This window comes from Lagenorhynchus albirostris, chromosome 3, assembly GCF_949774975.1.
Source record: "Lagenorhynchus albirostris chromosome 3, mLagAlb1.1, whole genome shotgun sequence".
Taxonomy (NCBI): Eukaryota; Metazoa; Chordata; class Mammalia; order Artiodactyla; family Delphinidae; genus Lagenorhynchus; species Lagenorhynchus albirostris.
In genome coordinates, this window is record NC_083097.1 from 75,272,332 (window position 1) to 75,294,303 (window position 21,972).

General features: G+C 36.1%; 1 protein-coding gene across 6 annotated transcripts in view; it reads right to left on the reverse strand.

The window, feature by feature from the left end:
- The window catches only part of ARB2A (ARB2 cotranscriptional regulator A), a 428,163-nt gene that overhangs the window by 191,038 nt on the left and 215,153 nt on the right, over positions 1-21,972 (reverse strand). For all 6 annotated transcript variants that reach the window (XM_060143277.1, XM_060143278.1, XM_060143273.1 and 3 more), the window contains one exon: positions 1,348-1,467. In XM_060143277.1, coding sequence (XP_059999260.1) covers positions 1,348-1,467 — 120 coding nt within the window. The remainder of the gene's footprint in view (positions 1-1,347; positions 1,468-21,972) is intronic.

Consider the following 21,972-nt stretch of genomic DNA (forward strand, 5'->3'; position numbering starts at 1 on the left):
TATTTGAAAAGCAACATTCACATTTTAAAAAGGACGTCATACTTGTATGTTAGAGAGCTATCTTAAGATACCCATTATGTATTAAAATAAATAAATTCAGCAGTTAAAAGTACTTGAATATAATTTCAAAAAAAGTGAAATCAATTTAAGAAATAAATGATTTATTTACTGATCTTAAGAGAGCACAGTATTTGTAAATTTAGGTCAGCTAAAGTGTTCTCCGGTGTCACCGCTAGTTTTATACCTAAATCATGTGGGTAAGCAATAAGGTGTGGGAAAGTTGAAAAGACCATGGAAATATATTTAATTTCCATGATGAAGAGAAATACACAGCAAAGTTTAGAAACATAAAAATTAGACAACCAATGCTGCGCCGGCTTTTAATGTCCACTTTAGGCCATTTGGATTTAAAATTATCAAATGCACTTTTATCAAATTAACCATTTTATTAGAGCACTGGTACCTTCCTGTGACATAAGGGGTAATGGACATGGAGCATATTTTTAGGACTGATTATATATCATTAATCATTCATACCTGCACAAAGTGTGCTAACTGCAATACTGCATATAATACTGACCAAATTTAGAAATCTTGATAATTTTTCCACTATGTACACATAATCTTCACCCTAGGAATCAGATTATTTTGAAATGCAAAGATTTTTAAGACCAAGCATTGAGTCCCACTTAGATTAATGGGAGCTTTCTAATAGTTTTAATACTAATTACATGGATTCTGATCAAGTACTAACTTGAAGAGATAGCAGTTTTGTCAGTTAAAGGGTCTACTGAAATTTTAAACACTTTACAGATAATAATGCTTCAACGATGTACCCATTAAAACACGAATCACAAATATAAAATGTATGGAAAGTGGGGCTATAATGTAGAAGTTAAAAAGTAATATGTATAGTGGGAAGCAGCCACAAAGCACAGGGAGATCAGCTCGGTGCTTTGTGACCACCTAGAGGGGTGGGATAGGGAGGGTGGGAGGGAGATGCAAGAGGGAGTAGATATGGGGATATATGTATATATATAGCTGATTCACTTTGTTATACAGCAGAAACTAACACACCATTGTAAAGCAATTATACTCCAATAAAGATGTTAAAAAAAAAGGTAATACATAAATAAGGAACAGGCAAAAAGCTTTCTGGTTAGCACTGAAAAGTTCTACCACAATAAAGAAATATACTCTTTTTAAACATCATAAAATTATTTACTCAAAATACATAATTTTCATCCTTTATAAAATAATTTAAAGTAATGACACCACGAAAAAGGGAGTGGAGGGGATAAATCTGTAAGGAGTTTGGAAATTAGCAAGAGTTAAATATGCACTTACCAGTTCAACAAAAGCAAGTCCTCCATAGCTATGAGCAACAAAAAATACATTCTCAGCTGCAGATTGGGCTATGAAATGGTCCCACACATAGACTGCATGTTCTTCAGGAGAACCATTTTCCTATAAGTAAAACAAATGTAATATATATCATACTGTATCTAATTATTATCATAGTAATCAAAAATTAAATTATATGCTTGCTTACATAGCACAAGAACTAAGATGGTTATAGCTCATTCCAAATAATAACAATACAAAAAAACTACATTGAAGATCCAAATTAGGGAATAAATTAGTATTAAACCATTAGTAAATTACTGCTAAACTTAAGTGCTACTATAATATTCTGAAAGAAAGTATTTTAAATAAGTACATTTTTGAGGGGAAATTGCTCATTCTGGGCATATCTGAGATATTAAAATATATCTAAGTACATTAGAATTGCATAGCAGAAAGTTATAGTGGTCTTATGATAAAACAGTGTAACACTAAGAAAAATCAGATACATTTCTATATGTATACCTGAAAATACTTATAGTATACATACAGCTAAATTATTTGATTTATAAAGTTGTAAGTACCTCTGTAAACTGAAAATAAGCAGAAAATTAACAAATTTTAACAAATTAACAAATTTAAATTTGTTTTAAATTTTTTTTAAATTAACTTTTTAAATTAATTTTTTTAAAATTAATTTTTTTTTAAATTAATTAAAATTTTTTAAATTTGTTTTAAATTAACAAATTTTAACAAATTAACAAATTTAAATTAAATTAATAAATTTAATTTAAAAAATTTAATTTAAAAAATTAACAAATATTTTCAATTTATATTATTTTAAAAATACACCTTTTTCCTAAAAGACTTTTCCATACATATTTTATTTCTAGAACTGGAAGAAATCTAAACATATAAACCTGGGACCTTTTATACTTCTCCTAATTTGCTAATCCCTAATAAATGTATGAATGTTGCTTTAGTTCCAAAAGTTCTATAACAACTTCATTTTATTGTGTTTATTGCTATAGTTGGCACATTTTGTGATTAAAACTCGGATAATGTGAAAAAGGAAGAAAAAGAAAAAACAACCAACCAAAGAGCTAAAAAAACCCAAACTGATAAAAACTAAAACAGATCGTGAAAATGTTTTGTGTGAATATTTCTTGGAAGCTTTAACACCAAAAGACTAATTCCCTAAGAATGTCATGGTACTAGACAATGAACACAATTTATTCACATTTTCCATCTCAGAAATTTTTAAATATCATATTAGGGTCCATATGAATGGCTTCACTTACCACCTAAAAGCTGTTGTTCCCTAATGACTATCTCCACCCTGAATTTCTCTCCAGAGCTCCAGACCCAAGGTCATTTCCTTTTGAATGCCTCACAGATACTTCAAACTCAACCAATTCAACACCTTGCTAATAATTTCCTCTCCAAACCTGTGTCACTGTCTTTGCTCCCCACCTCCTGCTGAAATCTGAGCATCATCTTTTATTTCCCTCTCCCTCAAACTCCACATAAAATCAATCATTAAAAACCTGTTGATTCTGTCCCCAACTGTCTCTTAAAGCCATCTACTTCTCTCCCTTCTCATTTCCTCTGGCTTAGCTCAAGCCCATCCTTTCACAAGTGGATGACTGCAACAGTCTACAGTCCAAGTTTCCCTGCCTCTAGGATTGCCCATTTAAATACTCTCTCTAATTCCGTAGTAAGAATAACCTTTCAAAAATGCAAATATGGTCATGTTGCCATGTTGCTCACTCACTGCTTAGAACTCTTTGAAGTGTTTTTATTGCCCTCAGGACCAAGTTCAAACTCAGAATGACACTAAGGCCTTACATGATCTGGCTTCTGCCTCGAAATGTATGTGCAAAATACAATGACCCAAAAGATATACTTCTCCAACCATGAGAGACCACACAGAACACTCTCTGTGTTCCAACTGCAGGGAACAACTTATAGTAACCTAACTGTGCCATACTTTTCTTATTTCTGGGCTGTTTTTGTTATTGTTGTTTGGAAAGTGACCCAAGTGTTCTGCCTTTAATTCACCCACCACCTTTACCTGCATAATTCCTACTTGTCTTCAGAACTCAAATAAAACATCACCTTCTAGTGAAAGTTTTCCCTCTCATCCCCAAGGCTAGGTAATGTCCTACAGCCACATCTTGTACATGTTCCCATTATTGCACTGAATAGTTTGTATTGTAATTGCTTGTTAATCAAATTCCTGAGGCCAAGAGCTGTGTCTTCTTCATTAAATCACAGGGTAATAAATAAATAACAAAAACACAACATGTATCTTCAGAAATGATTACTTACAACCTTGTAGTCATATACTAAAATACAAATATACTTTCAAAGATATCTATTAGTAACATAAATACGAAATTACCCACACCTAAAGTATGTAAAATAAATAGAAGAATCATAATTGGAAGGAAATCTTTGCAGGCATTTTTGGCTTTAGTAATTTAGCTTTCATTAGTATAAAAAGTAGGAAAATAGTTATCATCAAAAGCAGGATAGTGGTTAACTCTAAGGAAGAGAGATAGAGTTGTGATTGGGAAATAGACTTCTAGTGGCTGGCAATGTTTCATTTCTTGACTGGGGTAGCAGTTACACAAGTGTGTTCTTTTTTTGTTTGTTTGTTTTGCGGTACACGGGCCTCACTGCTGTGGCCTCTCCCGTTGCGGGGCACAGGCTCTGGACACACAGGCTCAGCGGCCATGGCTCACGGGCCCAGCCGCTCCGCAGCATGTGGGATCTTCCCGGACCGGGGCACGAACCCGTGTCCCCTGCATCGGCAGGCGGACTCTCAACCACTGCGCCACCAGGGAAGCCCCACAAGTGTGTTCTTCATAGCTATAGTTAAACTGACTAACACATACTTAGCACTTTTCTGTACATATATATAAAGGGACCATAGAATTTATTCTACAAACCTTTGAGAGTGAAGAAAGGTAATGTTAGTAATTGTGCTTGGAGAACAGGTCTAAACTGGGACTGTCTAGAGAAAACCCAGATACCTGGTCTCCCTAGTTATATCTCACAATGAAATGTAAAAACAAAACAGGAATAGAGATAACAAAGCTTCTATCTGCTGATAGTTGGCAGAACTAACAACGTGAAATATCTGTGATGGTCCTAAATATTCTTCTATATATGGACAGAATAAAAACACATAGGAGATTAGATTACTCTGTCCCCCTAGGCTCTGCGCTGGAAGTGGAAATGTAAGGATGATAAGAGCTAAGCCATGATCCTGGCCTTCAATGTGTTTGCAATTTCATAAGGGTGTTAATACATAAAGAGAGGAGAGGCATTAGTGTATGAGGAGTATTACTTTCTCTATTCCTGATGGACTGTCCTGACACCAAGTCCAATGGGTCTGTTATAAATTCACACTACCTGACCTCAGCGAAGTCCTGCTTGCTTTCTTCTCACAGTCACTAATTCTTCCTTTATACTGTTGAGAGCCTATCTGTCCCATCCCTCTCATTCCCACCTCATTTTGAGTCCTCCTACAATGGATTCTTAACTAGTCTCATTTCTTTTAGTCTCTCCCTTTACTTTGTTGCCACCTTAATCTTGCTGAAGCCTGGCTCTGATCAACTCACTCTCCTGCCTGAAAGGTCATTTACTGAAATGGTTGCCACTGCCTACAAAATAAATAACAGGAACTCTTTAGCCAACATCTCTAAACCCATCTTTCCAGCCTTCCTTCTTACTACTTCCAGAGATCTTATTCATGCTCCAGGGAAAATCTGGATTACACATGAATAGCTGAAAATCCTAGACAAAACTGCTATCATGAAATCCAGTCTGGGATCTCATGGGTAATGCAGCTCAGACTAAGCAAAACCTAAAGGTGAGAACACTTCCAAGGGAGCAGTTCAGAAGTAACAGACTCTCCCACTACTTCGGGGGATGGCAGAGTGAATGGAAAGGAAGGGATGGAATAAGTAATTTCAGAGGAAAAATCAGCAAAGCTTTGATATATAAGGGAAACTGCCAACCAGGCCCAAATGTCCCATCTATGACTAAAGAAGAGCTAAGAACTAACAGTTCTTTCCCCTGTTCACATATAAAGACTAGTGTTTTCAGAGATTAGTATTATAGCTGAGTCTTTTCTTCCACAGTCTATGGCGATATCTGTTAAAATGGTCTATGAGCAGCAGGAAAAAGAAATCTCAAGTATCCATGTGCCCCAAGTACTTAAATATTTTCAGCCTGACTGTAAGGTCATCAAATTATTCTTTAGTTTTAGATTTTAAAACCTAATGTTCTAAAAAGACAGACTCAATTGAAAAAAAAAATGTCTTTAACACCTACTTAGGGGGTTATCCATAGGCACAACTAAACCATTATACAAGATTATTCTAGGCCACACTTGACACACATTGACCCAAAAAGATCCAGGGTAGGAATCACAGTTTGCCATCAGGGCAGCAGCAGGCATTCCTTTTAATGGTAGCCTCACAGCAGTTCCCATAGCAGACACAACACAGAACCTTGTGGGAGTTACTCTTTGGCCCATGGGGTGTTAGCTCAGGAGTGAGGGAATCGGACTCACCTCGGGCAGATACAGGAGTTATCCTGCCTTAAAAGTCTTATAACCTACAGAAGCCAATACCTCTTGCAACAACTCCATAGGCATGGCTTCCAGGGTCCTTGCCTGCAAGGGACTTGCCCAATTACAAGAGTTACTACCCTCAGGGAAGATCAAAATTATGATATTTATAGTCCATTATAATTCCTTCTAATCCAGATGCAGTTTACCAACCAGGGGTCATTTTCTACCATAGGCAGTGTTGCCCAGCAACCAACCACTTAGAGTGGATGCCATGGTATGTTTCCCAGAGCCTCCTTTAGTTAGAGGCACTCATTTCCTGAGCGTGCAAGTGGCACACTGGGCAGCGGATAGCTTTAACTGAGGTACTCTCTAGGAATTGCCCTCAGCCAAATAAAGCTATCTTCACTAAAGTTACAATCCCACCTCTGGGGCAATTTACATCCAATGTCTGGTTGAGATGATGTGGATCTATAAAGGACCTATCTCTTGCCTCAAGGCAGGACATCTCTGAAAAGCCATCCCAGATCCAGAGATCACCAAGGAGTTAGATGAGGCCTTTGCTGTGACTATATTGAAGTTCAACTCCTTGGACCAAAATCTATTGTTTTGCTCTCCTACAGGTGCTGATCCCAAGAGAATCCCCCAACAAACTTCTTACATGCAACTTCAGAATCTGTTACCTGGGAAACCTAACTTAAGACACCACCTTATCAGGCTTCCAGGGACATAGAGCTAGAAAGTTAACTGAAGGTCAGATTCTCATACAGAAGGGGAAGGAGTTTTGCTAACCTTTGACCCACAGCATCTTACAAGCAATATATGGAAAGTATTTAATCTATTTACATGTATTATTATCCTGACAAAAACTACTGTAAAATATTGTTGGATCAAGTTTACATGTCAGTTCTACTATTAGCCATGGTAGCTTAAATTGAATCCTGTACTATTTCATTGGTTCTTCTCTATCCTGCTATTTATCTAATATGCCATGTCACTTCTTCCTTCTAGGATATAAGCAATTTGAAGGTAGATTCTCTTTTGGATTCAAGCTATAAACAGAAGGCATGCTATAGGCATTTAATAAACGACTAACAATGCTAGTACTATTGGCAATGACACTGTTGACAAAGTACCATGAGATGCACTGCAAAAACCAAGACAAAGGAATATTCAAACTCCATTTCAGGAATCTAGCTTCTAATAATCTGGAAAGTGGCAAATGACTGACGTTCAGAGACGTTTATCATTATCTCATTTATAGAAGCAAATAACTGGATAACGCCTAAATGTCCAATAATGCAAAAATAAATATTTAAGTAAATTACAGTTTATCTAAGTAGCTATAGTATTCAGTGAGCTTATGAAGTAATACATGCAGTTCATCTAATTTTATAGGTGGTATAATTTTCACTATGAAAAAAGGCTTGAAAAAGACTAGGAAGAATCAAATAAAAATATTAAAAGCAGCTGCTTATGGATGGTGGGATTATGAATATTTTCTATTTTTAGTTCCTTTAGACCTTTCTGAACTTTCCAAAATTAGTACAAAGTGAATGCTCTTTATAATAAAATAAGAAAACAACAACGAAAAAATCAGAAATCCTACTGAATAACTACTGCTGGCTTCTAAGAGGGAATCAGCATCTGAGTGGGATCTTTACATCTTCATATCTAACAAATTCTAACATCTGTGCCGAACCCACTGCATGTTTACAAGTGGCAAATCAAAGGGGTTGTTTCAAACAGGTGTAAGAGTAAAAAGTGATAGCTGAAAAAACAGAAAACCCACAAACACTGGAAGAGCACATATAGCGCAAGGAGTCTGGGACTACCAGCATTGTCACTGAGCAACTTAAGGACAGTGCTGCATTTAAAGCACGATAACTGACAGGAACAATCGTGATCCTGAATCGTCAAAAGAAAGTTAATGATGCTACATGAATTCCGTATTTGAAGGACTATAATTAAGGAATAGTTTAACTCAAAGTATTATTTTTAAAAACAGGTGATAAAGGAGATAAACCTTAGCTATAAAAAACCTGGCTTTCTTATGTGACTATTTCCCAAGGCTTTCACAAATGTATGGCTTTTTTCTATTCAAATGTTTAGTTAGGAAAGCCAGATCCTCATCATTATAAGATGCAACAAATTCTGCCAAAAATTTGCTGCTTCCTGCAACAGTTAAGCCCAATAATGGTAGCACAGGAATTAATTAACTTAGAGTAGTTTTTAATATATATTTCTGACATATTACATTACTAAAACCCCATTTTATAAATGAGATGGTGCTGTTCCAAGGCGCATCTGTGTCATTCCAACCCACAGCCCACACTGTGTCCACAATCATTATATATTTATAAACCAGAATCCACAGAGTGTATACTACCAGCAGTGTCTTTTGAAACTAAACAGATTTCAAGAGGAAAGACTTTATAATATGCCTCAATTACAGAAATGCAAACATACTAAATCTACTTTACAGGTTTCTCCATGAATTTCACATCAGAGTGCATTTTGTATTGAGTAACTTCAAGCTGGATGATTTTAAAATATGCAAATATACAAAGTGCATGAAGACAAAAGTAAATCGATTAATTAGAACTTGCTAGTGGCAGAATGCATAGAATATTTACACCGTGGAGCTCAGTAGTATTCAGAGTACAGGCTGAATTTCCTGATGTACTCTTGGCATCATTAATTGTTAAATGCCAAACAGAAGTGATACAGTAACCAAAGCCTTATCAACTATGCCAGATTCTACTACCTAGGCATTGCAAGGTCTGCATTTATGATGGAATACCTGAGCTGATAACACATGGAATTATCTAAACAACATTTGCATATTTGTGTAATTATTTTCTAAGGTTAATTAGCTCCTGTAAAGCATTTCGCCCTTTGAGACTGCTTACAGTGACAGGTTCACATATTTTCTGAACCACTGCCAAACCTGACAGATTTTTCTTCAGCTAACCTGTTGCTACGAAGTTATAAAATGAGTTCTCCTATAATATATATTTTAAACTTATAACTGATTTTAGGAAAAGTAAAATGAAAATTGAATGAATTTCAGGGTTTTTCAAATGTCCAATTTTAAAATCAAAACTTCAAGATTATTTTGTTTTACTTTATATAAGTCTTTCTGTGATTACAATGGTAAGCATATCTACTAAGAAAGTTTCTTTATGAATAATAAAGTCTAGCATTTTTTACTTTAAACCAGCACATACCTATGTCATTAACTCCGGCTGTGTCACATATATCACACACACACACACACACACACACACACACACACACACACACACTCTCTCTCTGTCTCTCTCACTCTCTCTCTCTCTCTCTCTCTCTCTCTCTCTCTCTCTCTCTCTCTCACCAGCTGCCCTTAGTTCTATCACTGATTTGCTACTTACACTGGAGGCATCAGCTGGAGAAAGAACACTAATATAAAATCCACAATTTTTTATGACAAAATCTACAAATCAAAGTTGTTTCTTTTAAGATGCTAAAACCTCATTAGGTAAAATATGGCTAAATGAAATCCAAATGGGAGGCAGATATCCAAGTCAGAGGGATTTATGAGGATGCAAAAATGTAAGTTACCTTCTTGCACCCAACCAATCCACAAGTACAAGATAAAAGAAAATTTATACTTTTAGGAATTGGTCAGTAGGGTATGCTTTCAGAAGAAATGAAACACAAATAGCATATGACCCTAATCCAGAAAGGCACACACAAGAAAATCATATGGTTTAGCTTTAAACTTTTAGATGATTCTGTTATTCAACTCCTTTGTACATGAAGAGTATAAATTGTACATTAGTACAGAACAAAACATTTATAAGAACAGTTATGTGTAAAATATATTTTGTAATGTCATATGGAATATAATTTTATTTTAATCCAGTTAAATACTTTGGATTAAAAATTTATCTTCATTTTGTCATATTTTAAATGTGTTATCTTTTAAAAAGTATAGGTCTTTGTGTTTAATGATGATTAAAGGACTAGGAGAACATATGAATGCATAAAAACTGATGTTACAGCATACATCTAGCAAAAACATCTTCAAAAATAAAGGACCATTATATGGTCTTTAAATATTAAACAGAACCATATGAAGTTACCAATATTAGACATTTTTGACCTTAAAAATAGCAATTTCATACAATTCAACCTTAAACATAATGAAAACAAACAAAAGAAATATAAGTTTGAGCTATTTTAAAACTATCCATTTTTTTCCTACCTTTTAGGCGTCAAGATATTATAGACGGCCATCAATCTTAGAGACAGATTCAAGGCTACCTTACTTGTCAATATGGCTATATTTAATAAACTATAAATAGAAGACATTCATAATGATCATAACTGACAAAGGACCGGTATACAGAACCATATCAAACACATTTCAATTTCACAGATTTTCAAGCTTAACGTGTCCAAAAGTAAACTCTGTATCGGTTTCCCAAATCCTATTATCTGTTCTTCCTTTAGCCTTTCTCATCTTGTCAAGTGGTACCTCCACTATCCCAGTTGTTCATGCCAAAAATCTGGAAGTCATCCCTGACATCTTCCTCCTCCTCTGTCTCTCTTATTGATCCAACTTAATTTATCCTCCAAAAAATATTTCTAGAATCCATAAGCTTCTCTCAATTTCCACTCTTACTATCTCAGCCCAAGCTATCACCATATCTTGCCTAGGATGGTAACCACTTGAACTGGCTATATGCTTTCTCTCATTTAATCTTTACAATGACTTTATGACACTCTAAATATCCCAGTTTACAGAGATTAATTATTTTGTTCAAGGTCATACAACTTGCCAGATTACAAACTAGTCTGTCTGGTTCTAGCATCTGAACTTCTACGCTATACTACCTATTCTTTTAAATGATATGTGTGAAAGTTAAACTTTGTCTTTTTATGCATTTGAATATAAAGTTCAAACAACAATTAACCAACGAATTTAGGGGAAAAATGGATAATCAATTAATTATAACCTATTATTTATAGAAATGGTGCCAAATGCTTTGTGATTGGGCCATAATTGCCACAAAATAGGTATAACCTGGAATGAAAGGAAGATAAGAGCTGGTAGGATTCTTAGATTCCAAAACCATGCTCCAGAGCACTTCTGACAAAGTAAACACTGATGATCCTACTCACTTTAAAAAAATTTAGGCTCTCCTCTCTTAGTGCAATCTACAATACAATCATAAAAATGCTTTTATAGCACATATGGAGGCAGGCACGGATCTAAATACTTCACAGGTATTAACTCATTTAATTCTGACAATCCTATGAAGTACTATTTTTACCCTCATAATCAGCTAAACAGGCCAAAAAATGATTAAGGAACTTACTCAAGAAAATTGCTAGTATATGGCAGAGCCAGAATTCAAGCCTAGGTAGTCCAACTCCATATCAGTAATCTTAATCACTTTATACTGCTGTGTTAAAACACCTTAATATCCTTTGCTCTCTGTAGGCATAATCAAGGTCGTTGCTGTATATAGCACTGAACCAAATGGCAAAGGGCCTTTAAGAAAAAAGGGACAAGTGTTGCTTATGTAGACATCATGCACTGTGGGCCAGGTTCACATGAAAAAAACTTTCTTTGTGAAATGAAGCTCTTGGTTTTCTGAAAGTTAAATGTGTCCTCCTTTTCCTTGAATCATCTCTGCCACCTTATGAGAATTAAACTGAACCTGGCTTGAGATCTATTATTAATTTTCTGCCATTCAGTCATCCATAACAAAGAATAAAGCTAAGTGAGAGAAGCTAGACACAGAAGACTACATATTGTATGATTCATTTTATAGGAAGTTCTAGAAAAGCCAAAACTATAGTGTTAGAATCAGTGGTTAGCAGGGTCAGAAAAAGTTTGTTGACCCTTGCTGTAAATACTTGCAATCTCAGTTCCAGCTTAGAGTGGCAGATTAAACATCCATATTTTTAAGACAGCATTATCTCCCCATACCCTATACACACTACAGTAAAAGATTTTTTTTTTCAAAGACATAAATCCACAAGGCCTAGGAGGACAAGGGAGGAGAAAACACCATGACATTTGGAAGATGAGCAGATATAAGAATGGTAACTGATTTAGCATATCTGAGACAGTCAAATCCCAAGATGGCGACAGGTAAAGCTAAAAACCAATTCCATTTATACTGTAAAATCCTCCAAAGCACAGAGATGGTATTCTAGGTACCCCCCAGGATTGAAGGAGTGTGGATGTATGTGCTAAAATAAGACTGTTTGACAGCATTTCTTTTCCCCTCTTCCATTCCATGCAACTCGGTAAATGTCTTTCCACATTCTGACAGGAGAGATTTTGAAACGGGGATAGCAGTACCATATGCAAATTGATATGGAATGTAGTGAACTACCTTCCCTCTCTTTCCCCAGCCTTCATCCCTTCTAAACTTTCGGATTGTAAGTAGTCAGACCTTCAGTCTCTAGGCAGAAGACTAGAGGAATCTTCTTTGGAAAATCAAACCAGGTTAAATAAAATTTCTAAAGATACAGATGGACAGAGAAAGACAAATACTGTATGATCTCACTTATATGTGGAATCTAAAAAAAAAACAAACTCTGAAACAGAGAACAGATTGGTGGTTGCCAGGGTGAGGAGCAAGCGGGGTGGGAAAATGGGTGAAGGTAGTCAAAAGGTATAAACTTCCAGTTGTAAGATAAATAAGTTCTGAGGATACAATGAAACAGCATGGTGACTATAGTTAACACTACTGTATTGTATATTTGACAGGTGCTAAGAGAGTAGATTTCAAAAGTTTTCACTACACAAAAAAAGTGTAAATATGTGAGGTGATAGGCGTGTTAACTAACCTAAGATGTGTTAACTAACCTATTGTGGTAATCATTTTGTAATACATACATATATAAAATCACTACATTGTATACCTCAAACTTGTACAATGTTATATCTCAGTTATATTTCAATAAAGCTGGAAAAAATTCCAATACCAAAACCTCCCACAAAAAACAGATACAGATGGATGGGGGTGGGCATGGAGGAAAATTCCCAACAGACTACTCAGATTACTTATAGTGAAGCTCAAACATCACATGTCTCACCCATACACTCAGAGGTTCCAATTAGCTTTTTAATTCCCACTGATAAACATGAACAGACTGCCAAACATTCTTAGACACATGAAGACAGCCTATAATACAAAATGGAAAGACCAGAATAAATAGAAAAAGGCAACTTGGAAGAAACTGAGACTTTGCAGAAAGAGGAAAATTTCAGAAACACTGCTATTATTATTATCAGAGAGATGAGAGAAAACAGTACACTCATAAAACAAGAACAGGATACTATTAAAAGGAATATTCAAAAAATAAAAAGAGCTCTAGAAAATTGAATGCAAAATAGCAGAAATGAAAAATCTGATAGAGGAGTCAGATGGTTAAGTTAAAGAAATCTGCTAGAAGCAAAAAGATATAAAAAATAGAAAAGTAATAAATCAAACAATAAGTTCAAGAGATTTATTATCCAAAAAAACAGAAGGGAGGAAATGAACACAAAATTTCCCAGAACATTAGCTGTTGAACTGAAAAAGCTGACAAAGTACCCAATATAATGGCTGGATAGATCTAAATAAAGGTCTATCATTGTGAAATTTAGAACCCAGGATAAGAATATTCTATAAGTTTCAAGATAGAAAAATGAAAGATTAGGATTCAGAACAATTCTGGACTTTTTAATAACAACAGAAGGATCAGGATGATAAAAGAAAGTCTTCAAAATTCAAAAGGAAAATAATACCCAACTTATAATTCTATACCCAGCTAAAATATCATCAAACATAAGTGTAAGATAAAGATATTTTCAGACATAAAGACACAAAAACAAAAAAAAGTATATCTCATTACTCTCTTCTGAAGAAACAACTGGAAGATGTGCGCCTTCAAAATAAGAAATAAACCAAGAAAGACGAAGGCATGAACTACAGGAAATGGAAGAAATAACACAAGAAAGTAAAAAAAGTAATCTTCAGAAAAATGGTGAAGGAAGATGTCAGGATGATAGCTGGACACCAGATGCAGTGGGCAACCAGACTAGGTGGTAGCAATGCGACTCAAGACACAAATATGCTGAAGGCTGTCATCACCATGACCCCCACTACAAATGCATCATCATCTTAAGACATAATGACCCAATGAGCCTGACCTGGATTTGGATCTGGATTTTCCTAACCTCTTGCTAATGAGATTACGGTGTATTGTTAATGCTCTGTTGCTGATTCAGCTGAGGACACTCATTATACTTCACAAAAGTGTTGTAGGACCTAGCTTAGACCAGGGTAAGCTTAGAAACAGGAAATACAGGGACTTCCCTGGCGGTCCAGTGGTTAAGACTTCACCTTCCAATGCAGGGGGTGCAGGTTCAATCCCTGGTTGGGGAGCTAAGATCTCATATGCCTCGGGCCAAAAAACCAAAACATAAAACGGAAGCAATATTGTAACAAACTCAGTAGACTTGAAAAATGGTCCATATCAAAAAAAAAAAAGTAAATATAAAGAGCACACTCCCTTTAACCATATTTCTGCTTATTTCCTCTGCCAGATGCTCCAACTGTTGAAAGCCATGTTTTTTAAGACTATATTGTCTCCTGAGTTTCCTATAAGGGGCCTGTTTTAAATGTTTAGGGAAGCTGAAGTCAGAGCGTGATCCAAAGTATGTGTTCAGCTTATCTGCTACTAGGAGCTTTCATCTAATACTAGCAATATTTTCCTTTCCTTACACAATTAGGCCTGTGTTTGCTGTTCAACAATTTGAAGTGAACAACATATTATTTAGAAATACATATAGTAATAGTTGTAGTTTGACTGTGATATGCCATTCAGTACCCCAATCCTGTACTGTGATATGCCATTCAGTACCCCAACCCCACCTCAGTAAGACTGAAGCACTCATTTTCCCATCTGCTGTGAGTGTTGATGGCTGACAGCTCTTGCAGCCAAGGATTCCCCAAATCCCTCTTTCCTGTCACTGATTTCAGGGAAAGAGAACTACCATGCCCAAGATTATGCTTCCTTCTTGGAGAGAAACCGCTTCCAAAGACTGATTAGTGCTAGAGAATAAGTTCCTGGCTCCTTGCCCGAATTTTGGAACTCTATAGGACTATCTTTGTACCCTGTGAGGGTCAGTAGTGATGCCTTCACTTCTTTATAGGTTTTTATACTGAGAATAATCCCCAGCAAATCTTCTACATGCTAATCTCTGCATCAGAGCCTGCTTCCCAGGGAAACTGACCTGTGACAGCTGGTTCCAGTGAGTGGTCTGAAAAAGTTGACTCTAAAGTATTGAATCGAAATTTTGGAGCTGGATGACCTATCCACCAGCTGGCTGAAAATGCCAGTAGTAGGTGGAGCACTGATAAACCCTGGTACATAGTAACAGTGCAACTGCTAAAAACTTTCACTAGTGATGAACTGGAAGTATATACTGGTAGAAAGGAATGTACAAGGAAGTACATGTATTGACACCTTAAAGTACATCATTAGAAGTACTATGGAATTGGATGGCTATTTCCAAAGGCAATAGAGTGATTAATCAGCATAAGAATAAGTGTGAAAGCCAGAAAGCTTCCTTAGCAGCATATAAAGAGGCTCTCTTCTCCTGCAGCAGGAGGGCCAAAGAACCTAAGGACCAGGCCCAGTACTTTTATGAGAGAAGCAGAGCTCCAGGGAAAGCTGGATTCTCCCCTGGTAGGTTTCAATGTGGGGTTAATACCCTGATTCAGGAGTGGAACCTAAAACATGGGATGGGTACAACTGGGTCACCTCAGTCCCGAGATTACCCTGAACCTTCAGGGACTGCAGAAGTAGCCCATGTCTCCCAGTTAAAAGCTAGTGCTCTCCCCATGCTTGGAGATGGTACAGAAGCTGCTGCCTTTACCAGACAACATGGCTTCCTCCACCCCACTTTCATGTCCACTGCAGACCCCAGCCCAACAATTAGGATTAAGTCACAATATAACCTAGCCAGGGAAGTGCTGGGCCTCTTAAGGGAGAAAGTGTAACAGGAAGGAGTTGCTTAGTCAGTACTGATAGGCAGGAGCAAGGGGAGTACAGAGTGCAAGGAGACTAAATTCTGAAGGTGCTGGATCAAGGCAGGCAGAACGTGAAGTTGGACAAAGGCAAGTTGATTGATATATAAGTACCTACTCAGGATACAGGATTTAATACTTGCCTAAATTTTCTATTGCTGCAGTTACACATTACCACAGAATTAGTGGCTTTAAAAAGCACTAATTTATTATCTAATAGTCTTGTGTATTAAAAGTCTGACATAGGTCTCAATGGGCTAAAATCAAGGAGTCCTTTCTGGAGGCCCTAAGGGAAAAATCCATTTCCTTGCCTTTTCCAACTTCTAGAGTCTGCCCCCTTGTCTTGCTGCCCCCTTCCTCCATCTCAAAGCAAGAAGCCTTGTATCTTTCTGGTCATTTTTCCAGAGTCACATCTCCCTCTCTCCCACTTCTGCCTCTCTCTTCCACTTTTAAGAACTCTTGTGATTACAGTGGGCTCACCCAGATAATCCAGGATAATCTCCCCATTTTAAGGTCCTTAATTTTAATCACATCTGCAAAATTCCTTTGCCATGTGAAATAACATACTCACAGGTTTCAGGGATTAGGATGCGGACATTTTCGGAGGCCATTATCCTGCCTACCACAACATCCTAGCAAGGACCCTGGGAGATGGTGATAATTCCTTGCTACGATCGCTCTTAGAACCTTGAAGAAAGTAATGATGTATACTAAGTGAAGATCCTTGTATCACATGTTATCACTCACAACACAGTGTCCATCTCAGAAGAGGCAATAAAACAACCAAGAAAACAGAAAGACTCAGACAGTTTATGTCTGCCAGAGTCTGCTATCGGCTACCTTAGTGCTAGCACAATCGGCACGGGAATGGAGAAGTCAGTGTGGCAAGGATGGATGTGATGCGAAGGCCCTCAAGCATGCATCTCGCTCACCAAGGCTGATCCAGCTACTGCAATCTAATGAATACAATCATCCTTCGGGATCCATGGGGGATTGGTTCCAGGACCCCCCGCAGATAACAAAATCCAAGGCTGCTCAAGTCCTATATATAAAATGACTTAGTTTTATATTAGTTGCTTATATAAAATGGTTGAATCCATGAATGTAGAACCTATGGATATGAAGAGCTGACTGTGCTTCAGCAGAGTGAGAAGTAAAAAGAAACACCGTGTGTGTGTGTGTGTGTGTGTGTGTGTGTGTGTGTGTGTTGGGGAAGGGGTGAGGTTTAATCCTAAAGGTAATTAGCATTATGGCAGTACACTGAAGACATGCCAAGCATTCCAGACAGTTCAGTCTAGAACATTCTCTGGACAAAATGGTATATAGTCAGAAGCTAAGTATGTCTCATAGTATCTATATCTGAATCTAAAGCAATTATTATAATATAGCAAAAACTCATATGTCAAACCTGGGTCATCAAGAAAAGATAAATTATTTCCAGTGTGCTCTATCTAAGAAAGTAAGGCATTACACAGAACATTTTATAGAAATGTAGGGAGTGGAGGAAGGGAAGTAATCATCATGGAAGCTGGTATTTCCTGCGGGCCTTAGGAAGCTGAGGCGTTTGTATAGGCAGGACAATTATTGTTAGGCATCAGTGGATCAAATGTAAACGCTTATGATTTGATATCCCTGCTTTGTAAGACACATGTTAACCAGATGATTTGTCTGTGATTATACTGTGAAAGAGGAACCGTTCCCAAATATTTGATAATTTATTTTAAAACTATGGAAGGATTACGTACATCTGCCAGCGACAACATATTTTCTCTCTCAACCCCTACCCCACCCCACAAAGACCAATTCTCGTCCAGAGAATGCCACTGAACCAGCTTTATGACTTCGGGTAGTTCACTTATCATCTTGGATGCTCATATTCCTCATTTGTACACAGGAGGTTAAGCTGTGAGACCTCGAAAATTATACCTTCTTTTAATCAAATAGAACAAAAACCTGGGAACGAAGAGTATATTATAGGGAGGTTGAACAGATACAAAATATGAAGCATGGCAAACAGCATTATAATAGATGTTTGAATTCAGTCAGGATATAACTAAGATGTAATTAATTACTTACATACTTGAAATAATTATTTACTTTGTCATAAACCAACTTCTTAAAACACCTTGAAAATATAATAATAAAAAATTTAATATTAATTCAAACATATTATATAGTATAGCTTCTCTACATGCTGTAATCAAACCTAATTCATTCAAACAAATTTGGATATTCTAAATTTGTGAAAAATTTGAATTTAAGTCCTATTTTAGCTTCCAAAGGTGAAGACAAGGTAGCAGTTCTAGAATTCATTTATTACAAGTCTAGTCTATCTTACGATTTTAAATCTAGATATTAAATTTTGGTTATCAATTGATATTTTAAAAATGTTAATGTAGATTTGAATTAGCAATGATTTTATTCCAATGAGACAGATTCCCAGGAAAAGGACTGCTGGGTTGAAAGGTATATGCTCTCTCACATTCACATCATAGCGGGTGAGAGCAATCTTTTCTTTATATCCGGCCAACAATAGCTACTAGAGCCCCTTCAAATTTTTATCAATTTCACCAGGTTTATAGTTGTAAATTATCAGTATTTTGACATGCATTCCTTGTTAATGGAGAAGTTACTAAAATAAAACTAGTGCTTAGCATAATATGCTTTTTCACGAAGTTTTGTCTATTTACTGAAATAATTTAGCTTGATAAAAACTTTTCAACTTGCCCTAATTAGTGTAAACGTTTTAATAAAAAGCAGGCATTTTAGAATGTCTCTATCCTAAGAAAAACATTTCCTCTACCACAGCCTAGATTTTTCACCGTAAAAACAAACTGAAATTTTTTACACATTTTAATAGTAAAAGAGAAAATTGGTGTTTTAGAACAAGGTCACACCAAATGTTTCCTTTATTGTCCATCACAAAACACAGAGAATGATTTTACCATGCTATTTTTATTATCTCCTACGTATAGCAAAGATATTCTAATTAATAAGACAAATATGAGAAAAAATAAGAAAACTAATATTTATTTTATTATTATTAATTATTATAGTAACGATAGCAGCTAACTTTTATTGGGTGGTTACCTCTTACCAGTTTCTGATCAAGTAATTTACATGTATTAACTCATTCAATCCTCACAATCACACTATGAGGTAGGTACTATTATGATTCCTATTGCATGAATGAGGCACAGAGAAGTTGAGTAGCTTGTTCAAGTGAAAACAACTAATTAGTGCAATTCAGGATTAGGGCACAGGCAGTCTGAATTGAAAATCCCTACTGTTAACTCATGTGCTACACCAGCTCTCCCTCTGATCTTTCTGTCCTCCACAGTGTCTTGCAAGCTAACGTGTACGAGGGCCTGAAGTTTTAACTTGCACTTAAGTACTTTATTAAGAAAAGCAATCTGAAGACTCTTCTAAAAGAATTACAGGAAATTTATTTAACTTCTATTAGCAACATGATGAAATCATCAAAACTAAAATTATATATCCAAATTTTTAAAAAGAGATCAACTAGTACATTCAATAAAGGAATTCTAGAACCTCTATCTTGCTTCCTTTTTTTTAGACTAAAATATTATTTCCTTGTTCCCTTTGGCATCACTAATCAAACCACAAACACTTCTTCTGTAGAATATGTAATCACTTGAGACTAAATCCACGAGTATTCTGAAAATTGGACTACATCATGTAATTAAAATATGACTAAGTATCAGATTATTATTATATAAAATATTTTAAATTAAAAAGATGAATGATAAAATAAAACTGTAGTCGTTTTAGCAAACCAGACAATATCCATTTTAGGATAACAGAACAGAAGGCTTCAAAGAATCTTCATATGCTATAAAGATCATCAGGACTAGACTGTCACATGGTGACCTTGCTGGCATCTAACTCCTCTAACAGTATTTGGAAGTGCATTGTTTCAAATCAATAACTAATTAACAAAGTACAAAAGAAGTTGCACTGTTTCCTTAGCTCCTTGTTAAAATGGCTTTTGGCAGCACATGGGCAGAAAGGTCGCTTTTATGACATCTCCAGGAGCCTTTCAACACCCTGCCTCTGTCAGATTAAATTACTTTTAGCAATTAATTGTCATAAGTTAAAACAGAAGCACATTTGTTACAGCAGGCTGTCATAATGACATGGTGAGTAGTTGTTTTGATATGAATTTCTTCGACTGACCTTCTATCATATCTGAATTTTTCTGGTTGACCTAACTGGAAGATTGGGAGCATGTCTTAACTCAAAAAGCACAGGCTAAACCTTGGGGGTCTTGGAATGAGACACCAACAAATAACTGAAAAAAACATTTCCACAGATACTTTGGAGAGCGGAGGTTCTGAAACAAAGGAATGTGTAACTTGGAAATTAAATTTAAAACAAAATTATTCTTAACACAAAAATATAGAGTGTAACAAGAATTTTCTATTGAGTTCACAAACATGAGATTATGGGATCACTGTCATAGTGTACCAAAGGTAAATATCTAGAAATAGAATGCTATAAGGAAATGTTAATTTTTAAAGGCAAATTTCAGTAATAATATTATAAAATAGATGATATATATGTCTTCTACCTAATAAATGTTTTGTTTAAACATTCATAACTTTATAAAATCAGTTACTAATAATAATTCTTTATCAAATAATATTCTTTGTAAATCTATATTTGAATAGAACAGAAAAAAATCTTTTCTAATTGATGATCTTAATACTTTGGTAAATCCAGTGATAAGTCAGATAGTATTTTGAACAGTGAATAACACGTGTAAATTTTTGTCCCAAAGGTTAAGATAATTTTATATTTGATTTTTTCCCTACTGCTATAAATCTGCTATATTCTTTTGCTACTTTAAAATTTAAGAAAACTTCATAGAAGATGAAAAAGATACTAGGTTAAACCACGGCCAGCTCAAAAGGACAAGGAAAATGAAACGGGATGACATTTTCAAGAAATCCTGAATCCACAAAAACAGTGATTAAAAATAGCTAACAGGGTTTCCCTGGTGGCGCAGTGGTTGAGAGTCCGCCTGCCAATGCAGGGGACACGGGTTCGTGCCCTGGTCCGGGAGGATCCCACATGCCGTGGAGCGGCTGGGCCCGTGAGCCATGGCCGCTGAGCCTGCGCGTCCGGAGCCTGTGCTCCACAACGGGAGAGGCCACAGCAGTGAGAAGCCCGCGTACCGCAAAAAAAAAAAAAAAAAAAAAAAAAAAAAAAAAAAAAAATTAGCTAACAGTTTTCAAGTGCTTACTCTGAAATAGATACTGTATTAAAGGCCTAATATACTCTAATTCATTTAATCATCATGATACTCCTGGCAGTAGCTACTATTATCTCCTTTCCACAAATAAGGCAACTGATACAGAGTTTTATGTCACTTGTTCAACATAACACAGCTAGTGGAGTTTCTCTGACTTCAGATTCCATAACCTTGAGTTAATCCAATGGTACTTTTTATATATGTATACACATGCATACACATACAGACATGTGCTCTGTTTAAACCACAATAACTTTATAAAATCACTTACTACTACACATGTGTATGTGTATAAATCTAACAACAACCAATTCTTTCCAGCTGTAAAAAATAGACCTTGGGCTTGAAAGGGGGTATGCCAAAAAAACTGACCTTCCATTCTTCTAGTTCACAGTACACACTGAAAATGCCAGTTGTTTATCTGATCTGTAACTGAAGAGCAGGACTTATCACCAGAGTTTCCAGGACAGTTGGGAGGGGTCATAATATGTATATCGAGAAAGATGTGGGCAGGTAGGTGAGCATGTGTGAGGTGAGGAGTAACTCTCAAATCTGATGGGATTCTTACTGTGGTGAGGGCCTGTGGACACTTGAGGACCAGGGAGGGTCGCTCTTCCTGCTTTGAGCATATGACTGAGTCCTCTGCTCTATGGAATTTACTGTGAGCAGTTACGTTTTTATAGTCTTTA